This window comes from Ylistrum balloti, unplaced genomic scaffold (assembly GCF_031769215.1).
Source record: "Ylistrum balloti isolate Yb309-2 unplaced genomic scaffold, AGI_CSIRO_Ybal_v1 Utg371066, whole genome shotgun sequence".
Taxonomy (NCBI): domain Eukaryota; kingdom Metazoa; phylum Mollusca; class Bivalvia; order Pectinida; family Pectinidae; genus Ylistrum; species Ylistrum balloti.
Window position 1 is genome coordinate 64,261 of NW_026782589.1, and position 23,493 is coordinate 87,753.

The 23,493-nt window shown below is 39.1% G+C and overlaps 1 protein-coding gene across 1 annotated transcript in view; it reads right to left on the minus strand.

Annotated features, from left to right (window-relative positions):
• Positions 1 to 14,880: 14,880 nt before the first annotated feature.
• Positions 14,881 to 23,493, minus strand: part of LOC132560479 (LIM domain kinase 1-like) — a gene marked incomplete at its 5' end in the record, with an annotated part of 33,833 nt that continues 25,220 nt past the window's right edge. The window contains 3 exons of the mRNA XM_060225141.1: positions 14,881 to 17,594; positions 17,871 to 18,031; positions 22,454 to 22,690. Of these exons, the coding sequence (XP_060081124.1) occupies positions 16,151 to 17,594; positions 17,871 to 18,031; positions 22,454 to 22,690 (1,842 nt within the window). The remainder of the gene's footprint in view (positions 17,595 to 17,870; positions 18,032 to 22,453; positions 22,691 to 23,493) is intronic.

Genomic DNA, 23,493 nt, shown 5'->3' on the forward strand with positions numbered 1-23,493 from the left:
CACGGCGATGAGACGAGTAATAGATGCTGTAGATCGTTCGTTACACGGCGATGAGACGAGTAATAGATGTTGTAGATCGTTCGTTACACGGCGATGAGACGAGTAATAGATGTTGTAGATTGTTCGTTACACGGCGATGAGACGAGTAATAGATGTTGTAGATCGTTCGTTACACGGCGATGAGACGAGTAATTACACGGCGATGAGACGAGTAATAGATGTTGTAGATCGTTCGTTACACGGCGATGAGACGAGTAATAGAGGCTATAGATCGTTCGTTACACGGCGATGAGACGAGTAATAGAGGTTGTAGATCGTTCGTTACACGGCGATGAGACGAGTAATAGATGCTGTAGATCGTTCGTTACACGGCGATGAGACGAGTAATAGATGTTGTAGATCGTTCGTTACACGGCGATGAGACGAGTAATAGATGTTGTAGATCGTTCGTTACACGGCGATGAGACGAGTAATAGATGTTGTAGATCGTTCGTTACACGGCGATGAGACGAGTAATAGATGTTGTAGATCGTTCGTTACACGGCGATGAGACGAGTAATAGATGTTGTAGATCGTTCGTTACACGGCGATGAGACGAGTAATAGATGTTGTAGATCGTTCGTTACACGGCGATAAGACGAGTAATAGATGTTGTAGATTGTTCGTTACACGGCGATGAGACGAGTAATAGATGTTGTAGATCGTTCGTTACACGGCGATGAGACGAGTAATAGATGTTGTAGATCGTTCGTTACACGGCGATGAGACGAGTAATAGATGTTGTAGATCGTTCGTTACACGGCGATGAGACGAGTAATAGATGTTGTAGATCGTTCGTTACACGGCGATGAGACGAGTAATAGATGTTGTAGATCGTTCGTTACACGGCGATGAGACGAGTAATAGAGGCTATAGATCGTTCGTTACACGGCGATGAGACGAGTAATAGATGTTGTAGATCGTTCGTTACACGGCGATGAGACGAGTAATAGATGTTGTAGATCGTTCGTTACACGGCGTTGAGACGAGTAATAGATGTTGTAGATCGTTCGTTACACGGCGTTGAGACGAGTAATAGATGTTGTAGATCGTTCGTTACACGGCGATGAGACGAGTAATAGATGTTGTAGATCGTTCGTTACACGGCGATGAGACGAGTAATAGATGTTGTAGATCGTTCGTTACACGGCGATGAGACGAGTAATAGATGTTGTAGATCGTTCGTTACACGGCGATGAGACGAGTAATAGATGTTGTAGATCGTTCGTTACACGGCGATGAGACGAGTAATAGATGTTGTAGATCGTTCGTTACACGGCGATGAGACGAGTAATAGATGTTGTAGATCGTTCGTTACACGGCGATGAGACGAGTAATAGAGGTTGTAGATCGTTCGTTACACGGCGATGAGACGAGTAATAGATGTTGTAGATCGTTCTGTACACGGCGATGAGACGAGTAATAGATGCTGTAGATCGTTCGTTACACGGCGATGAGAGTAATAGATGTTGTAGATCGTTCGTTACACGGCGATGAGACGAGTAATAGATGTTGTAGATCGTTCGTTACACGGCGATGAGACGAGTAATAGAGGCTGTAGATCGTTCGTTACACGGCGATGAGACGAGTAATAGAGGCTATAGATCGTTCGTTACACGGCGATGAGACGAGTAATAGATGTTGTAGATCGTTCGTTACACGGCGATGAGACGAGTAATAGATGTTGTAGATCGTTCGTTACACGGCGATGAGACGAGTAATAGATGTTGTAGATCGTTTGTTACACGGCGATCGTTTGTTACACGGCGATGAGACGAGTAATAGAGGCTGTAGATCGTTCGTTACACGGCGATGAGACGAGTAATAGATGTTGTAGATCGTTCGTTACACGGCGATGAGACGAGTAATAGATGTTGTAGATCGTTCGTTACACGGCGATGAGACGAGTAATAGATGTTGTAGATCGTTCGTTACACGGCGATGAGACGAGTAATAGATGTTGTAGATCGTTCGTTACACGGCGATGAGACGAGTAATAGATGTTGTAGATCGTTCTGTGCACGGCGATGAGACGAGTAATAGATGTTGTAGATCGTTCGTTACACGGCGATGAGACGAGTAATGTTGTAGATGTTGTAGATCGTTCGTTACACGGCGATGAGACGAGTAATAGATGTTGTAGATCGTTCGTTACACGGCGATGAGACGAGTAATAGATGTTGTAGATCGTTCGTTACACGGCGATGAGACGAGTAATAGATGTTGTAGATCGTTCTGTTACACGGCGATGAGACGAGTAATAGATGTTGTAGTTACATCGTTTCGTTACACGGCGATGAGACGAGTAATAGATGTTGTAGATCGTTCGTTACACGGCGATGAGACGAGTAATAGATGTTGTAGATCGTTCGGTTCACGGCGATGAGACGAGTAATAGAGGTTGTAGATCGTTCGTTACACGGCGATGAGACGAGTAATAGATGTTGTAGATCGTTCGTTACACGGCGATGAGACGAGTAATAGATGTTGTAGATCGTTCGTTACACGGCGATGAGACGAGTAATAGATGTTGTAGATCGTTCGTTACACGGCGATGAGACGAGTAATAGATGTTGTAGATCGTTCGTTACACGGCGATGAGACGAGTAATAGATGTTGTAGATCGTTCGTTACACGGCGATGAGACGAGTAATAGATGTTGTAGATCGTTCGTTACACGGCGATGAGACGAGTAATAGATGTTGTAGATCGTTCGTTACACGGCGATGAGACGAGTAATAGATGTTGTAGATCGTTCGTTACACGGCGATGAGACGAGTAATAGATGTTGTAGATCGTTCGTTACACGGCGATGAGACGAGTAATAGATGTTGTAGATCGTTCGTTACACGGCGATGAGACGAGTAATAGATGTTGTAGATCGTTTGTTACACGGCGATGAGACGAGTAATAGATGTTGTAGATCGTTCGTTACACGGCGATGATGTTTCGTTCGTATAACACGGCTGGTATGATAATGTATATGGTAATAGATGTTGTAGATCGTTGTGTTACACGGCGATGAGACGAGTAATAGAGCTGATGTAGATCATTCGTACTGTATGTTACTACGATAATAGATGTTGTAGATTGTTCGTTACACGGCGAAACTGTAGATATGTATAGTTTGTTACACGGCGATGAGACGAGTAATTTTTATGTACATGTAATACCAGTGTAATGTTCGTTACACGTGAGACGAGTAATGAATGTAGATGTTGTTACAAACATTGAGTAATAGATTTGTAGAATTTCTTTATCCTGTTACTACATGTAGATATAAAACGATGAGGATGTAGATCATACGTACACGGCGATGTAATGTCAAACATGGTAGATTGTTTGTACACGGCGATGATATACACATGTCAATGACATGGGATTGTTATAGATCGTTTACACATGTAATGTCAATGACATGGGATTGTGTAGATGAAACACATGTGTAATCGTTGACATGGGATACACAAATGAAGAGTACACGTTCATGTACACATGTAATGTCAATGACATGGGATTGTGTAGTGATCACTGTACACATGTAATGTCAATGACATGGGATTGTGTAGAGATCACTGTACACATGTAATGTCAATGACATGGGATTGTGTAGAGATCACTGTACACATGAGATACTGTCAATACATGTAGATCGTTGTCAATGATATGGGATTGTGTAGAGATCACTGTACACATGTAATGTCAATGACATGGGATTGTGTAGAGATCACTGTACACATGTAATGTCAATGATATGGGATTGTGTAGAGATCAATGTACCCATGTAATGTCAATGACATGGGATTGTGTAGTGATCACTGTACCCATGTAATGTCAATGACATGGGATTGTGTAGAGATCACTGTACCAGTGTAATGTCAATGACATGGGATTGTGTAGAGATCAATGTACACATGTAATGTCAATGACATGGGATTGTGTAGAAATCAATGTACACATGTAATATCAATGACATGGGATTGTGTAGAGATACCTTCACTGTACCCATGTAATGTCAATGACATGGGATTGTGTAGAGATCACTGTACACATGTAATGTCAATGACATGGGATTGTGTAGAGATCACTGTACACATGTAATGTCAATGACATGGGATTGTGTAGAGATCACTGTACACATGTAATGTCAATGACATGGGATTGTGTAGAGATGATCACTGTACCCATGTAATGTCAATGACATGGGATTGTAGAGATCACTGTACACATGTAATGTCAATGACATGGGATTGTGTAGAGATCACTGTACACATGTAATGTCAATGACATGGTTGATTGTGTAGTGATCATGTACACATGTAATGTCAATGACATGGGATTGTGTAGAGATCCCTTCACTGTACCCATGTAATGTCAATGACATGGGATTGTGTAGTGATCACTGTACACATGTAATGTCAATGACATGGGATTGTGTAGAGATCACTGTACACATGTAATGTCAATGACATGGGATTGTGTAGAGATCACTGTACACATGTAATGTCAATGACATGGGATTGTGTAGTGATCACTGTACCCATGTAATGTCAATGACATGGGATTGTGTAGTGATTACTGTACACATGTAATGTCAATGACATGGGATTGTGTAGTGATCACTGTACACATGTAATGTCAATGACATGGGATTGTGTAGAGATCACTGTACCCATGTAATGTCAATGACATGGGATTGTGTAGAGATCACTGTACCAGTGTAATGTCAATGACATGGGATTGTGTAGAGATCACTCTACCAGTGTAATGTCAATGACATGGGATTGTGTAGAGATCAATGTACACATGTAATGTCAATGACATGGGATTGTGTAGAGATCAATGTACACATGTAATGTCAATGACATGGGATTGTGTAGTGATCACTGTACCCATGTAATGTCAATGACATGGGATTGTGTAGAGATCAATGTACACATGTAATGTCAATGACATGGGATTGTGTAGAGATCACTCTACCAGTGTAATGTCAATGACATGGGATTGTGTAGAGATCAATGTACACATGTAATGTCAATGACATGGGATTGTGTAGGAATACATTCACTGTACCATGTAATGTCAATGACATGGGATTGTGTAGGAATACATTCACTGTACCATGTAATGTCAATGACATGGGATTGTGTAGTGATCACTGTACACATGTAACGTCAATGACATGGGGTTGTGTAGAGATCACTGTACCCGTGTAATGTCAATGACATGGGATTGTGTAGAGATCAATGTACCCATGTAATGTCAATGACATGGGATTGTGTAGAGATCACTGTACACATGTAATGTCAATGACATGGGATTGTGTAGAGATCACTGTACACATGTAATGTCAATGACATGGGATTGTGTAGAGATCACTGTACACATGTAATGTCAATGACATGGGATTGTGTAGATCAATGTACACATGTAATGTCAATGACATGGGATTGTGTAGAGATCACTGTACCATGAAATGTCAATGACATGGGATTGTGTAGAGATCACTGTACCATGTAATGTCAATGACATGGGATTGTGTAGGAATACATTCACTGTACCCATGTAATGTCAATGACATGGGATTGTGTAGTGATCACTGTACACATGTAATGTCAATGACATGGGATTGTGTAGAGATCACTGTACCCATGTAATGTCAATGACATGGGATTGTGTAGAGATCACTGTACACATGTAATGTCAATGACATGGGATTGTGTAGAGATCACTGTACACATGTAACGTCAATGACATGGGGTTGTGTAGAGATCACTGTACCCGTGTAATGTCAATGACATGGGATTGTGTAGAGATTACTGTACACATGTAATGTCAATGACATGGGATTGTGTAGAGATCACTGTACACATGTAACGTCAATGACATGGGATTGTGTAGAGATCAATGTACACATGTAATGTCAATGACATGGGATTGTGTAGAGATTACTATACCAGTGTAATGTCAATGACATGAGATTGTTTAGAGATCACTGTACCCATGTAATGTCAATGACATGGGATTATGTAGTGATCACTGTACAGATGTAATGTCAATGACATGGGATTGAGTAGAGATCAATGTACACATGTAATGTCAATGACATGGGATTGTGTAGAGATCACTGTACCCATGTAATGTCAATGACATGGGATTGTGTAGTGATCACTGTACACATGTAACGTCAATGACATGGGATTGTGTAGTGATCACTGTACCCATGTAATGTCAATGACATGGGATTGTGTAGTAATCACTGTACACATGTAATGTCAATGACATGGGATTGTGTAGTGATCACTGTACACATGTAATGTCAATGACATGGGATTGTGTAGAGATCACTGTACCCATGTAATGTCAATGACATGGGATTGTGTAGAGATCACTGTACCCATGTAATGTCAATGACATGGGATTGTGTAGAGATCACTGTACACATGTAATGTCAATGACATGGGATTGTGTAGAGATCACTGTACACATGTAATGTCAATGACATGGGATTGTGTAGTGATCACTGTACCCATGTAATGTCAATGACATGGGATTGTGTAGAGATCACTGTACCCATGTAATGTCAATGACATGGGATTGTGTAGAGATCACTGTACCCATGTAATGTCAATGACATGGGATTGTGTAGAGATCACTGTACACATGTAATGTCAATGACATAGGATTGTGTAGTAATCACTGTACCATGTAATGTCAATGACATGGGATTGTGTAGTGATCACTGTACCATGTAATGTCAATGACATGGGATTGTGTAGGAATACATTCACTGTACCCATGTAATGTCAATGACATGGGATTGTGTAGAGATCACTGTACACATGTAATGTCAATGACATGGGATTGTGTAGAGATCACTGTACCCATGTAATGTCAATGACATGGGATTGTGTAGAGATCACTGTACACATGTAACGTCAATGACATGGGATTGTGTAGAGATCACTGTACACATGTAATGTCAATGACATGGGATTGTGTAGAGATCACTGTACACATGTAATGTCAATGACATGAGATTGTGTAGAGATCACTGTACCCATGTAATGTCAATGACATGGGATTGTGTAGAGATCACTGTACAAATGTAATGTCAATGACATGGGATTGTGTAGTGATCACTGTACACATGTAATGTCAATGACATGGGATTGTGTAGTGATCACTGTACCCATGTAATGTCAATGACATGGGATTGTGTAGGAATACATTCACTGTACCCATGTAATGTCAATGACATGGGATTGTGTAGTGATCACTGTACCCATGTAATGTCAATGACATGAGATTGTGTAGAGATCACTGTACACATGTAACGTCAATGACATGGGATTGTGTAGTGATCACTGTACCCATGTAATGTCAATGACATGGGATTGTGTAGAGATCACTGTACACATGTAATGTCAATGACATGGGATTGTGTAGAGATCACTGTACACATGTAATGTCAATGACATGGGATTGTGTAGAGATCACTGTACCATGTAATGTCAATGACATGGGATTGTGTAGAGATCACTGTACACATGTAACGTCAATGACATGGGATTGTGTAGAGATCACTGTACACATGTAACGTCAATGACATGGGATTGTGTAGAGATCACTGTACACATGTAATGTCAATGACATGGGATTGTGTAGAGATCACTGTACACATGTAATGTCAATGACATGGGATTGTGTAGAGATCACTGTACCAGTGTAATGTCAATGACATGGGATTGTGTAGAGATCACTGTACACATGTAATGTCAATGACATGGGATTGTGTAGAGATCACTGTACACATGTAATGTCAATGACATGGGATTGTGTAGAGATCACTGTACACATGTAATGTCAATGACATGGGATTGTGTAGAGATTACTGTACACATGTAATGTCAATGACATTGGATTGTGTAGAGATTACTGTACCCATGTAATGTCAATGACATGTTATTGTGTAGAGATCACTGTACACATGTAACGTCAATGACATGGGATTATGTAGAGATCACTGTACACATGTAACGTCAATGACATGGGATTATGTAGAGATCACTGTACACATGTAACGTCAATGACATGTTATTGTGTAGAGATTACTGTACACATGTAACGTCAATGACATGGGATTGTGTAGAGATCACTGTACACATGTAACGTCAATGACATGGGATTATGTAGAGATCACTGTACCCATGTAATGTCAATTGTTTTCTCTCTTTGACTGAACAGTTAACAAAATTTAGGTCACAAGATCTGCTGACTAACAGAAAGCACCATTGATGAAATCTCAATGTCTGATACCAGCTAACAGAAAACACCCTTGATGAACTCTCAATGTCTGATACCAGCTGACTAACAGAAAGCACATTTGATGAACTCTCAATGTCTGATACCAGCTGACTGACTAACAGAAAACACCCTTGATGAACTCTCAATGTCTGATACCAGCTGACTGACTAACAGAAAACACCCTTGATGAACACTCAATGTCTGATACCAGCTGACTGACTAACAGAAAACACCCTTGATGAACTCTCCATGTCTGATACCAGCTGACTGACTAACAGAAAACACCCTTGATGAACTCTCCATGTCTGATACCAGCTGACTGACTAACAGAAAACACCCTTGATGAACTCTCCATGTCTGATACCAGCTGACTGACTAACAGAAAACACCCTTGATGAACTCTCAATGTCTGATACCAGCTGACTGACTAACAGAAAACACCCTTGATGAACTCTCAATGTCTGATACCAGCTGACTGACTAACAGAAAACACCCTTGATGAACTCTCAATGTCTGATACCAGCTGACTGACTAACAGAAAACACCCTTGATGAACTCTCAATGTCTGATACCAGCTGACTGACTAACAGAAAATACCCTTGATGAACTCTCAATGTCTAATACCAGCTGACTGACTAACAGAAAACACCCTTGATGAACTCTCAATGTCTGATACCAGCTGACTGACTAACAGAAAACACCCTTGATGAACTCTCAATGTCTGATACCAGCTGACTGACTAACAGAAAACACCCTTGATGAACACTCATTGTCTGATACCAGCTGACTGACTAACAGAAAACACCCTTGATGAACTCTCCATGTCTGATACCAGCTGACTGACTAACAGAAAACACCCTTGATGAACTCTCCATGTCTGATACCAGCTGACTGACTAACAGAAAACACCCTTGATGAACTCTCAATGTCTGATACCAGCTGACTGACTAACAGAAAACACCCTTGATGAACTCTCCATGTCTGATACCAGCTGACTGACTAACAGAAAACACCCTTGATGAACTCTCAATGTCTGATACCAGCTGACTGACTAACAGAAAACACCCTTGATGAACTCTCAATGTCTGATACCAGCTGACTGACTAACAGAAAACACCCTTGATGAACTCTCAATGTCTGATACCAGCTGACTGACTAACAGAAAACACCCTTGATGAACTCTCAATGTCTGATACCAGCTGACTGACTAACAGAAAACACCCTTGATGAACTCTCAATGTCTGATACCAGCTGACTGACTAACAGAAAACACCCTTGATGAACTCTCAATGTCTGATACCAGCTGACTGACTAACAGAAAATACCCTTGATGAACTCTCAATATCTAACCAAATGGGCAAGTTCCGGAAAAAGATATGAAAAATGAAATGAAATACATCAACATTAAACTGAATTCAGAAAATTTTTCAATGCAACATAATATGCCTCCCTTTTTAAACAGGTGAATCGCATCCTCCCTTAACTTACATATTGTTAGATATAGCTTCTAGATCATTGATTTTAGCCAAACACTACACGTTATTGCATGCATTTTCTTGTAATGTAGAAGAATATTACTGCAGGTGTGAATAAGTGATATGATCAGACAGCAATACTGTTTCTATATTTCAAAAAAGGATTTATAGCAATAGGCCTAATTTGGACTTATCTTACACTTCAACAGAAAAACTTTTTCACCACCATGATGGAGCCAACCATAAAACAGAAAGAAATATGAGTGATTCTACGTGAAGCCAAAGATTATGACAAAGAAGATACCAGGACACAACATGTAAAACTAACAAAACATGTAAAGAATTAAAAAAGAAATTCACGTCTTTAAATATAATGCTCCAAATCTTCGGGAGGATTTAAAAAAAGAAACCCCGATGCATTGTTCATTGTGTGATCGCGTACACAATATGCTGCCTGACCTCTAGCAAACACTTCATCATATCTCTACTCACACATGTACACCACTTACATCACTTAAGTATTTCCATTAACAACCCTGACCCCTCTGTCCTTGGTCTAGCTCCAGTTTCCGTCCCCTCTTCCAGTCTCCTATTTTAAGTAAAAGTCTCCACATACATATGTGTAAGGAAAAGCAAACTAGATTAACATATATTCTTCCGAATATACAAAGAATGGCTGGGATATCACTAAATCTCCTAAAGTCCTCGCTAGAATTTTATTCGTTGTCCCGAAATTTCTTGCCAAGAAAGATCAATCACTGAACCATCACACATACCCACAATATCCCCCAGCTTTAACTTGTTTCATACAACGTCTCTAAATCTCCCAGTCGAGTTAGACTACACATATCTCTGTAATAATCACATCCCTGCCAAAGTATCAACAGAAGTCTGTTAGTCCAGCTATATATTTACTGTGTCTCCTAGCCCGCTAGTTGTATTCCTATTACTGTCCTGTTATAGTCCAGCTATATATTTACTGTATCTCCTAGCCCGCTAGTTGTATCCCTATTACTGTCCTGTTATAGTCCAGCTATATATTTACTGTATCTCTAGCCCGCTAGTTGTATCCCTATTACTGTCCTGTTATAGTCCAGCTATATATTTACTGTATCTCTAGCCCGCTAGTTGTATCCCTATTACTGTCCTGTTATAGTCCAGCTATATATTTACTGTATCTCTAGCCCGCTAGTTGTATCCCTATTACTGTCCTGTTATAGTCCAGCTATATATTTACTGTATCTCTAGCCCACTAGTTGTATCCCTATTACTGTCCTGTTATAGTCCAGCTATATATTTACTGTATCTCCTAGCCCGCTAGTTGTATCCCTATTACTGTCCTGTTATAGTCCAGCTATATATTTACTGTATCTCCTAGCCCGCTAGTTGTATCCCTATTACTGTCCTGTTATAGTCCAGCTATATATTTACTGTATCTCCTAGCCCACTAGTTGTATCCCTATTACTGTCCTGTTAGTCCAGCTATATATTTACTGTATCTCCTAGCCTGCTAGTTGTATCCCTATTACTGTCCTGTTATAGTCCAGCTATATATTTACTGTATCTCCTAGCCCACTAGTTGTATCCCTATCACTGTCCTGTTAGTCCAGCTAAATATATATTGTATCTCCTAGCCCGCTAGTTGTATCCCTATCACTGTCCTGTTAGTCCAGCTATATATTTACTGTATCTCTAGCCCGCTAGTTGTATCCCTATTACTGTACAATAATGTACCTTGTACAGACGCTTCTATTAATACCTTAAGTATACATCGACTATCTTTGACAACTTTTGACACTTCATAAACCAATTTAAAACAGAATTACATTTGATGTAAATATAATAAACAATGACAATAACAATGAGAGTTATTTATTCCTTAACATCGATACATAACTGTGAAATATTTTTGTAGCTGTTCATACTGTTGAACCTAGATAAAAAGCAGCATGTGTAAGCCCTGATGAATACTGTCACTACTTCCTTGTTTTAATATGCTCATATATACACAGCCATGATAAAGTACATTATATATAGCTAGATCTCAACAATTAAGTTATATACATCTGTAATGTGTACTTATGTGTACTTACATCTGTAATGTGTACTAACATCTGTAATGTGTACTTATGTGTACTTACATCTGTAATGTGTACTAACATCTGTAATGTGTACTCTGTAATGTGTAATAACATCTGTAATGTGTACTAACATCTGTAATGTGTAATCTGTAATGTGTACTAACATCTGTAATGTGTACTAACATCTGTAATGTGTACTCTGTAATGTGTACTAACATCTGTAATGTGTACTAACATCTGTAATGTGTACTAACATCTGTAATGTGTACTAACATCTGTAATGTGTACTCTGTAATGTGTACTAACATCTGTAATGTGTACTAACATCTGTAATGTGTACTAACATCTGTAATGTGTACTAACATCTGTAATGTGTACTAACATCTGTAATGTGTACTCTGTAATGTGTACTAACATCTGTAATGTGTACTAACATCTGTAATGTGTACTTATGTGTACTTACATCTGTAATGTGTACTGACATCTGTAATGTGTACTTACATCTGTAATGTGTGCTCTGTAATGTGTACTAACATCTGTAATGTGTACTTACATCTGTAATGTGTACTTACATCTGTAATGTGTACTAACATCTGTAATGTGTACTAACATTTGTAATGTGTACTAACATCTGTAATGTGTACTCTGTAATGTGTACTAACATCTGTAATGTGTACTTACATCTGTAATGTGTACTATAATGTGTACTAACATCTGTAATGTGTACTCTGTAATGTGTACTAACATCTGTAATGTGTACTAACATCTGTAATGCGTACTTACATCTGTAATGTGTACTAACATCTGTAATGTGTACTAACATCTGTAATGTGTACTAACATCTGTAATGTGTACTCTGTAATGTGTACTAACATCTGTAATGTGTACTTACATCTGTAATGTGTACTTACATCTGTAATGTGTACTAACATCTGTAATGCGTACTAACATTTGTAATGTGTACTAACATCTGTAATGTGTACTCTGTAATGTGTACTTACATCTGTAATGTGTACTTACATCTGTAATGTGTACTAACATCTGTAATGTGTACTGTAATGTGTACTAACATCTGTAATGTGTACTTACATCTGTAATGTGTACTAACATCTGTAATGTGTACTAACATCTGTAATGTGTACTTATGTGTACTTACATCTGTAATGTGTACTAACATCTGTAATGTGTACTAACATCTGTAATGTGTACTTACATCTGAAATGTGTACTAACATCTGTAATGTGTACTAACATCTGTAATGTGTACTTACATCTGAAATGTGTACTTACATCTGAAATGTGTACTAACATCTGTAATGTGTACTTACATCTGTAATGTGTACTTATGTGTACTTACATCTGTAATGTGTACTAACATCTGTAATGTGTACTTACATCTGTAATGTGTACTAACATCTGTAATGTGTACTAACATCTGTAATGTGTACTTATGTGTACTAACATCTGTAATGTGTACTAACATCTGTAATGTGTACTTACATCTGTAATGTATAGTCAGATATATAATATGTACCCATAGTCACAGGACATTATAGTTAAGATTGTAATACGTAACCATAGCTACATAACACTATAGTCAGATAGGTAATACCTAACTACAGTCACATAATGCTACATAGAAGATGGAGCATCAACATTTGTGGTATTATCATAACGTTTTATTAAAGTTTACATGTTGCGTCTAGCTATACTAGCCATCATCAGAACATCAACAAAACAGTATAGTTAAGATATTAATACCTAACTATAGTAACAGGACGCTATAGTTAAAATGTGTAACACTTCTCTATAGTCACAAATCATTATATATTGTAATATCTAACCATGATAAAACATAGTAGTTAGTGTTGTTATACCTAACTTTAACCACCAAACCTAACCATAACATCCAAACATTGTACCATCGTACTTAATGATTATACACCTAGCCAGAGGACATAGGTAAATTGGTAATGTCTTGTGTAACATCGGGTTATAGTAACATATGTCATACTATAACCACAGAACATTAGATGTAGATCAGTTCTCATGTTATAGTCACATATGTCATACCTAACTATAACCACAGAACATTAGATGTAGATCAGTTCTCAGGTTATAGTAACATATGTCATACCTAACTATAACCACAGAACATTAGATGTAGATCAGTTCTCAGGTTATAGTAACATATGTCATACCTAACTATAACCACAGAACATTAGATGTAGATCAGTTCTCAGGTTATAGTCACATATGTCATACCTAACTATAACCACAGAACATTACATAATGTAGATCAGTTCTCAGGTTATAGTAACATATGTAATACCTAACTATAACCACAGAACATTAGATGTAGATCAGTTCTCAGGTTATAGTAACATATGTCATACCTAACTATAACCACAGAACATTACATAATGTAGATCAGTTCTCAGGTTATAGTAACATATGTAATACCTAACTATAACCACAGAACATTACATAATGTAGATCAGTTCTCAGGTTATAGTAACATATGTCATACCTAACTATAACCACAGAACATTAGATGTAGATCAGTTCTCAGGTTATAGTAACATATGTAATACCTAACTATAACCACAGAACATTACATAATGTAGATCAGTTCTCAGGTTATAGTAACATATGTCATACCTAACTATAACCACAGAACATTAGATGTAGATCAGTTCTCAAGTTATAGTCACATATGTCATACCTAACTATAACCACAGAACATTACATAATGTAGATCAGTTCTCAGGTTATAGTAACATATGTCATACCTAACTATAACCACAGAACATTACATAATGTAGATCAGTTCTCAGGTTATAGTAACATATGTAATACCTGACTATAACCACAGAACATTACATAATGTAGATCAGTTCTCAGGTTATAGTAACATATGTCATACCTGACTATAACCACAGAACATTACATAATGTAGATCAGTTCTCAGGTTATAGTAACATATGTCATACCTGACTATAACCACAGAACATTACATAATGTAGATCAGTTCTCAGGTTATAGTTAAACTTGTAATAACCAACAACAATAACTAGACATTAAAATGTCTTTGATATCCAAAGTCAAATCTTAATTTATTTTGCAGCAATATCTTTGTCGCTCTTCTGGAAATAAACCTTTACATCAGAATAACTGGGTAAGTTAAAGATATAAAAACGACATGACCAAAGACATTTATAGAATAAATTAAAATTAATGTAAATGAAGCAAGTTATCTCCCCTTTGCCATTAACATATTAGCTGCAGACCAAGGCACATGGAACAATTCCATGAAGCAAGTTATCTTCCCTTTTACATAAACGTTTTAGCTGCTGACCAAGGCACATGGAATAGGTAATCCAAATATCAAGTAAGCAAACACAAAAGCAAACAGCTCATTGTAGTTGTAACAATTCATAAACAACAGATTCCAGTTAAAACAATGAAATACAAATACATGTAAAAGTGATAAAAAAATCCTGCTCCAGTTATATATTGTGTATGTAAAGTATAACACTGACACAAATAAAAATTCAAATGAAAGGCATTCTGCCTTATCATTATGCGGAATGAACAAAAAGAATCACAGGCCGCTTCATTGGTCCATTATCTCACACATCCATATGTCATATCAAATTCTTCCTTGTACAAACATACATTTATTTCTTCCCTTTTCATACCTTCTGTATCTGGGTTACCTTAACTTGACCTTTCATCCATTTTTCCCTTTCAAAACCTTCCTTCAACAAAGTGATATTTACAATATAAAAATTCTCTTTAACTCACACTCATTATAATATTATGACGACTCATTAAATTCCTCTTCAATGAGTTCATTAAAGTTAACGTTCAAATATTTCAAATGTTAAATAATCACAAAACAATACCATTACATCTCAAGAGATTGTGAAACCTTTCTTACCTCTAAAAGATATTTCTTCATATTTGAGGTAAAAGTGACAACTATTAATTCCAGTCAAACTTTGTATATATCAAGGGGAGACTACTGCATATATTTCCGAGAATTTTCCATCAATTAAATAATTATCATACAAATGATCTATCATAGCTTTGATGATCTAAGAATAATTAAACTGTATAATCTAACAAAGCTGTCATTAGAGAGACAATCATGCAATAATTTAAGAATGGTAAGTACCATAAGGTGTCATCAGACAGACTACCATCTCTCAGACCTGATGGTAAACAGTGATACATTTAAATGTGGTTACACTGCAGATGTAAATTCTAACAAACTGTCATCAGAAAGACTATCGTCAGCGTGTCCACTCTCGTAAAAGCTGCTGCTAGCATCGGAATCTATAGGATGTACACCAAGTGAAAACGAGGCTGTTCGCTCATCAGAAGAGGAGCAGCTGTGTGGTAACACATTTACAGGGTCCTTTGTGTCGGTTGAATTCTTTGTTGTTGAGAACAAATGTCTTCGAGCTGACGATCCTAAAGAGGATTCACAGGCATAATCATTCATGTCACATTTCACAGATGGATCTTCATCTTCACTAAGTGGTGCTTGTGGAATAGTTGTATGTAAGTTAGAGACAGTGGTGTTTGGGCTGGGAGATCTCCTGTTTGTATGATCCTCACTCTCCTCTTCACTAAGTGGTGCTTGTGGAATAGTTGTATGTAAGTTAGAGACAGTGGTGTTTGGGCTGGGAGATCTGTTTGTATGATCCTCACTCTCCTCTCCACAGACAGAGGCTGAGGTCATCATCTCCCGAGGAAGAGACAGTGTTATAGTGCAGGAACTGACAAAGGATGGAGAACGGTTCACTTTCTGAAGGTAGGTGGCAGAGTCAGCGTCATTTATGGCATCATTACTAACCTGTTCTGATGATTCATTTGTGTTACAATTTGGCAAGTTTGTATCATTTTCTGATGGAATGGGTTTTGTGACAAAATCATTGGCAGGCTTTTTACAATGCGGTTCCTCCGGTGTTGAGCTTCTACTGTCACTGTTTGTAGCACCAAATGACATTTCAATATCTGACTTACTCTCCTCTTTACACACTGATGTAAGCTTAGGGCAGCTACCATTCACTGAATCAGAAGCTACAAGATCAGGTGTTTCACCTTTTAAATCCTGGGTCACTTGTGAGCTATCAACTGCATGATTGTGATTGGTTGATGATTTATCATGTATTGTTTCATTCTTTACTTTGGAATCACACATATTTCTAGACGCGGTAGACTTTTGCGAGTCCGCAAAAACTTCATGTTTCAAAGAACAACATTTAGCACAGCTATCCCCATTTGTTTGAGATTTCCATATTTTTTCACACTTTTGACAAGAATTAGTAGGTTTATCATCACCTCCCTTAACTGGATTCTGCTGTTGGTCTTGACACTTTGAACATATGTCTGTTTGGTCCACACTCTTAACACAATTGTCAGTTTTATTCGGAGTCTTCATGTGTGGTACTTGGTCTACAGTCTTTTCATTGATGATGTGGAGACTTGACCGCCGGCTACGTGGTTTGGTAGAATCTGGACAAGAGGACGTTTGTTTGTCTAGTTTCTTTGGGTGTAGTGTGTCTTTGAGAGAGAAGTAAAACTGTACTGGATCACCCTTGAGATCTGCAGGTAGAGCTCCTTGATGTTCCAGGTGGAATGACAGACTATCAAACCACATGGTCACCATCTCAAAACTTGGTCTGAAATCATACGTACATCATTAGCAAGACTAGATCCAGAAGCAAAGAAAACTGCTGAAATGAGCTGATCTTCATGAGTTTTGAACATGAACACAAAAATATTTCATAACTGTTCTGTTAGCTAAACATTACACCATCATCATCATCATCATCATCATCATCATCATCATCATCATCATCATCATCATCATCATCATCATCATCAACTTTATCATCATCATCATCATCATCATCATCATCATCATTGTCTTTATCAGCATCGTCCTTATCACTTACCTGTTATCCGGGGTCATTTGACAACACATGACGGCCACCTTGAAGAATGCTGCAGGACAACTTGTATCTGTACAGAACTTCTCGTAGAAAGCTTCAGCATTCAGACCGAAGTCTAGAGTTCTGGGCAAGTAATCTGGATCAGCAAACACTCGACCAATCACCTGTAACACCACCAAAACACAAAGTCTAGAGTTCTGGGCAAGTAATCTGGATCAGCAAACACTCGACCAATCACCTGTAACACCACCAAACACAAAGTCTAGAGTTCTGGGCAAGTAATCTGGATCAGCAAACACTCAACCAATCACCTGTAACACCACAACACACAAAGTCTAGAGTTCTGGGCAAGTAATATGGATCAGCAAACACTCGACCAATCACCTGTAACACCACCAAACACACAAAGTCTAGAGTTCTGGGCAAGTAATCTGGATCAGCAAACACTCGACCAATCACCTGTAACACCACAACACACAAAGTCTAGAGTTCTGGGCAAGTAATATGGATCAGCAAACACTCGACCAATCACCTGTAACACCACAACACACAAAGTCTAGAGTTCTGGGCAAGTAATATGGATCAGCAAACACTCGACCAATCACCTGTAACACCACAACACAAAAAGTCTAGAGTTCTGGGCAAGTAATATGGATCAGCAAACACTCGACCAATCACCTGTAACACCACAACACACAAAGTCTAGAGTTCTGGACAAGTAATATGGATCAGCAAACACTCGACCAATCACCTGTAACACCACAACACAAAAAGTCTAGAGTTCTGGGCAAGTAATCTGGATCAGAAAACACTCAACCAATCACCTGTAACACCACCAAACACAAAGTCTAGAGTTCTGGGCAAGTAATATGGATCAGCAAACACTCGACCAATCACCTGTAACACCACCAAACACAAAGTCTAGAGTTCTGGGCAAGTAATATGGATCAGCAAACACTGACCAATCACCTGCAAACACAAAGTCTAGAGTTCCAATCAAACACTCAACCAATCACCTGTAACACCACAACACACAAAGTCTAGAGTTCTGGGCAAGTAATCTGGATCAGCAAACACTCGACCAATCACCTGTAACACCACCAACACACAAAGTCTAGAGTTCTGGGCAAGTAATATGGAAGTCGACCAATCACCTGTAACACGACCAATCACCTGTAACACCACAACACACAATGAGTTCTGGGCAAGTAATCTGGATCAGAAAACACTCAACCAATCACCTGTAACACCACCAAACACAAAGTCTAGAGTTCTGGGCAAGTAATCTGGATCAGCAAACACTCGACCAATCACCTGTAACACCACAACACACAAAGTCTAGAGTTCTGGGCAAGTAATCTGGATCAGCAAACACTCGACCAATCACCTGTAACACCACAACACACAAAGTCTAGAGTTCTGGGCAAGTAATATGGATCAGCAAACACTCGACCAATCACCTGTAACACCACCAAATACACAAAGTCTAGAGTTCTGGACAAGTAATATGGATCAGCAAACACTCGACCAATCACCTGTAACACCATCAAACACAAAGTCTAGAGTTCTGGGCAAGTAATATGGATCAGCAAACACTCAACCAATCACCTGTAACACCACCAAACACACAAAGTCTAGAGTTCTCGACAAGTAATATGGATCAGCAAACACTCAACCAATCACCTGTAACACCACCAAACACACAAAGTCTAGAGTTCTGGACAAGTAATATGGATCAGCAAACACTCAACCAATCACCTGTAACACCACCAAACACACAAAGTCTAGAGTTCTGGACAAGTAATATGGATCAGCAAACACTCGACCAATCACCTGTAACACCACCAAACACAAAGTCTAGAGTTCTGGGCAAGTAATCTGGATCAGCAAACACTCAACCAATCACCTGTAACACCACCAAACACAAAGTCTAGAGTTCTGGACAAGTAATATGGATCAGCAAACACTCGACCAATCACCTGTAACACCACCAAACACACAAAGTCTAGAACAAGTAATATGGATCAGCAAACACTCAACCAATCACCTGTAACACCACCAAACACAAAGTCTAGAGTTCTGGACAAGTAATATGGATCAGCAAACACTCGACCAATCACCTGTAACACCACCAAACACACAAAGTCTAGAGTTCTGGACAAGTAATCTGGATCAGCAAACACTCGACCAATCACCTGTAACACCACCAAACACAAAGTCTAGAGTTCTGGGCAAGTAATCTGGATCAGCAAACACTCAACCAATCACCTGTAACACCACAACACACAAAGTCTAGAGTTCTGGACAAGTAATATGGATCAGCAAACACTCAACCAATCACCTGTAACACCACCAAACACAAAGTCTAGAGTTCTGGACAAGTAATATGGATCAGCAAACACTCGACCAATCACCTGTAACACCACCAAACACAAAGTCTAGAGTTCTGGACAAGTAATATGGATCAGCAAACACTCAACCAATCACCTGTAACACCACCAAACACAAAGTCTAGAGTTCTGGACAAGTAATATGGATCAGCAAACACTCGACCAATCACCTGTAACACCACCAAATACACAAAGTCTAGAGTTCTGGACAAGTAATATGGATCAGCAAACACTCGACCAATCACCTGTAACACCACCAAACACAAAGTCTAGAGTTCTGGACAAGTAATATGGATCAGCAAACACTCGACCAATCACCTGTAACACCACCAAACACACAAAGTCTAGAGTTCTGGGCAAGTAATATGGATCAGCAAACACTCGACCAATCACCTGTAACACCACCAAACACACAAAGTCTAGAGTTCTGGACAAGTAATATGGATCAGCAAACACTCGACCAATCACCTGTAACACCACCAAACACAAAGTCTAGAGTTCTGGGCAAGTAATATGGATCAGCAAACACTCGACCAATCACCTGTAACACCACCAAACACAAAGTCTAGAGTTCTGGACAAGTAATATGGATCAGCAAACACTCGACCAATCACCTGTAACACCACCAAACACACAAAGTCTAGAGTTCTGGACAAGTAATATGGATCAGCAAACACTCGACCAATCACCTGTAACACCACCAAACACAAAGTCTAGAGTTCTGGACAAGTAATATGGATCAGCAAACACTCGACCAATCACCTGTAACACCACCAAACACAAAGTCTAGAGTTCTGGGCAAGTAATATGGATCAGCAAACACTCGACCAATCACCTGTAACACCACAACACACAAAGTCTAGAGTTCTCGACAAGTAATCTGGATCAGCAAACACTCGACCAATCACCTGTAACACCACCAAACACACAAAGTCTAGAGTTCTCGACAAGTAATCTGGATCAGCAAACACTCGACCAATCACCTGTAACACCACAACACACAAAGTCTAGAGTTCTGGGCAAGTAATCTGGATCAGCAAACACTCGACCAATCACCTGTAACACCACCAAACACACAAAGTCTAGAGTTCTGGGCAAGTAATCTGGATCAGCAAACACTCGACCAGTCACCTGTAACACCACAACACACAAAGTCTAGAGTTCTGGGCAAGTAATCTGGATCAGCAAACACTCGACCAATCACCTGTAACACCACCAAACACACAAAGTCTAGAGTTCTGGGCAAGTAATCTGGATCAGCAAACACTCGACCAATCACCTGTAACACCACCAAACACAAAGTCTAGAGTTCTGGGCAAGTAATATGGATCAGCAAACACTCGACCAATCACCTGTAACACCACAACACACAAAGTCTAGAGTTCTCGACAAGTAATCTGGATCAGCAAACACTCGACCAATCACCTGTAACACCACCAAACACACAAAGTCTAGAGTTCTGGGCAAGTAATCTGGATCAGCAAACACTCGACCAATCACCTGTAACACCACCAAACACAAAGTCTAGAGTTCTGGGCAAGTAATATGGATCAGCAAACACTCGACCAATCACCTGTAACACCACAACACACAAAGTCTAGAGTTCTGGGCAAGTAATCTGGATCAGCAAACACTAGACCAATCACCTGTAACACCACCAAACACAAAGTCTAGAGTTCTGGGCAAGTAATATGGATCAGCAAACACTCGACCAATCACCTGTAACACCACAACACACAAAGTCTAGAGTTCTCGACAAGTAATATGGATCAGCAAACACTCGACCAATCACCTGTAACACCACCAAACACAAAGTCTAGAGTTCTGGGCAAGTAATCTGGATCAGCAAACACTCAACCAATCACCTGTAACCCCAACTGTAACCTGAAATTTCATTGCTTACTCTGTCTGTAACATGTTACTTCATTGCTTGCTCTGTCTGTAACATGAAATTTAATGGATGACTTTGTCTATAACATGAAACTTCATTGGTCACGCTGTCTGTAACATGAAACTTCATTGGTTACTCTGTCTGCAACATGAAACTTCATTGGTTACTCTGTCTATACATGTAACTTCACTGGTTACTCTGTCTGTGATTGAATGACTTAATAGTAAAACTTTATTGGCATCCCTGATACACACAATACAATCTTTCTTTGTTTTTGTTCTATAAAACGTAATAATTATCTTCACCTCACACATGACGATCCCAAAAGAAAATAAGTCGACTTTCTCATCATAGGACTTGCCCGTCATCATTTCTGGAGCCATCCAGTATGGGCTTCCCACTACCGTGTACCTCTTCTTCCTCTGAAATCTTCTCTTGGCCACACTTCGAGTAGGTTTGGTGGCACTTGTATCTGGCCGTCGGTACCTCTCATCTGGAATAACTCTTGCCAGTCCAAAATCAGCCACTACTATCGTCAAGTCCTGGGAATGAAGAGAAAATGTTTATGATATACCAATAAGTCATTAAGGCTGCCTCTATCACTACATTATTTTGATAATGGAGTGAAAGTATCGGGTCATAAAAATAACGGTTAAAAAAATGTTAAAAGAACGAGAAAGTAGGTCACAATCACATAAGTTATTATCTTCTTTCACATCTAATAGTTTTGAAAGTGACCTTAAGATATCTTCACAACAATGACTACCATCAGAATGATTATATATACTTAGCATAATGCTGATCCAACATGATACAGAGGGATAAGTCACAGTAACCCAATCAGGTCACCTAGTGCATTTTCAATTTTAATAATAAATTTTTGGGGAGACCACTTGTTTGATTTAAATCAAATATGGTAGAAATTATTCCAGGTATGTGGGGATTAATAACAGATATTCCATAAACTGCCAAGTCCAATGCCTTCACTGAGGGAGAGGAGAACATTACAGAGGGTCTGAGGGGTCAGCCAGCACTTGAGTGTATATTCTACTCTTAATCTGCCTGGGACATCAACACTTTCCACCATCAGACAGAGTACTCTTAATCTGCCTGGGACATCAACACTTTCCACCATCACACTGAGTACTCTTAATCTGCCCAGGACATCAACACTTTCCACCATCAGACTGAGTACTCTTAATCTGCCTGGGACATCAACACTTTCCACCATCACACTGAGTACTCTTAATCTGCCGGGGACATCAACACTTTCCACCATCAGACTGAGTACTCTTAATCTGCCGGGGACATCAACACTTTCCACCATCACACTGAGTACTCTTAA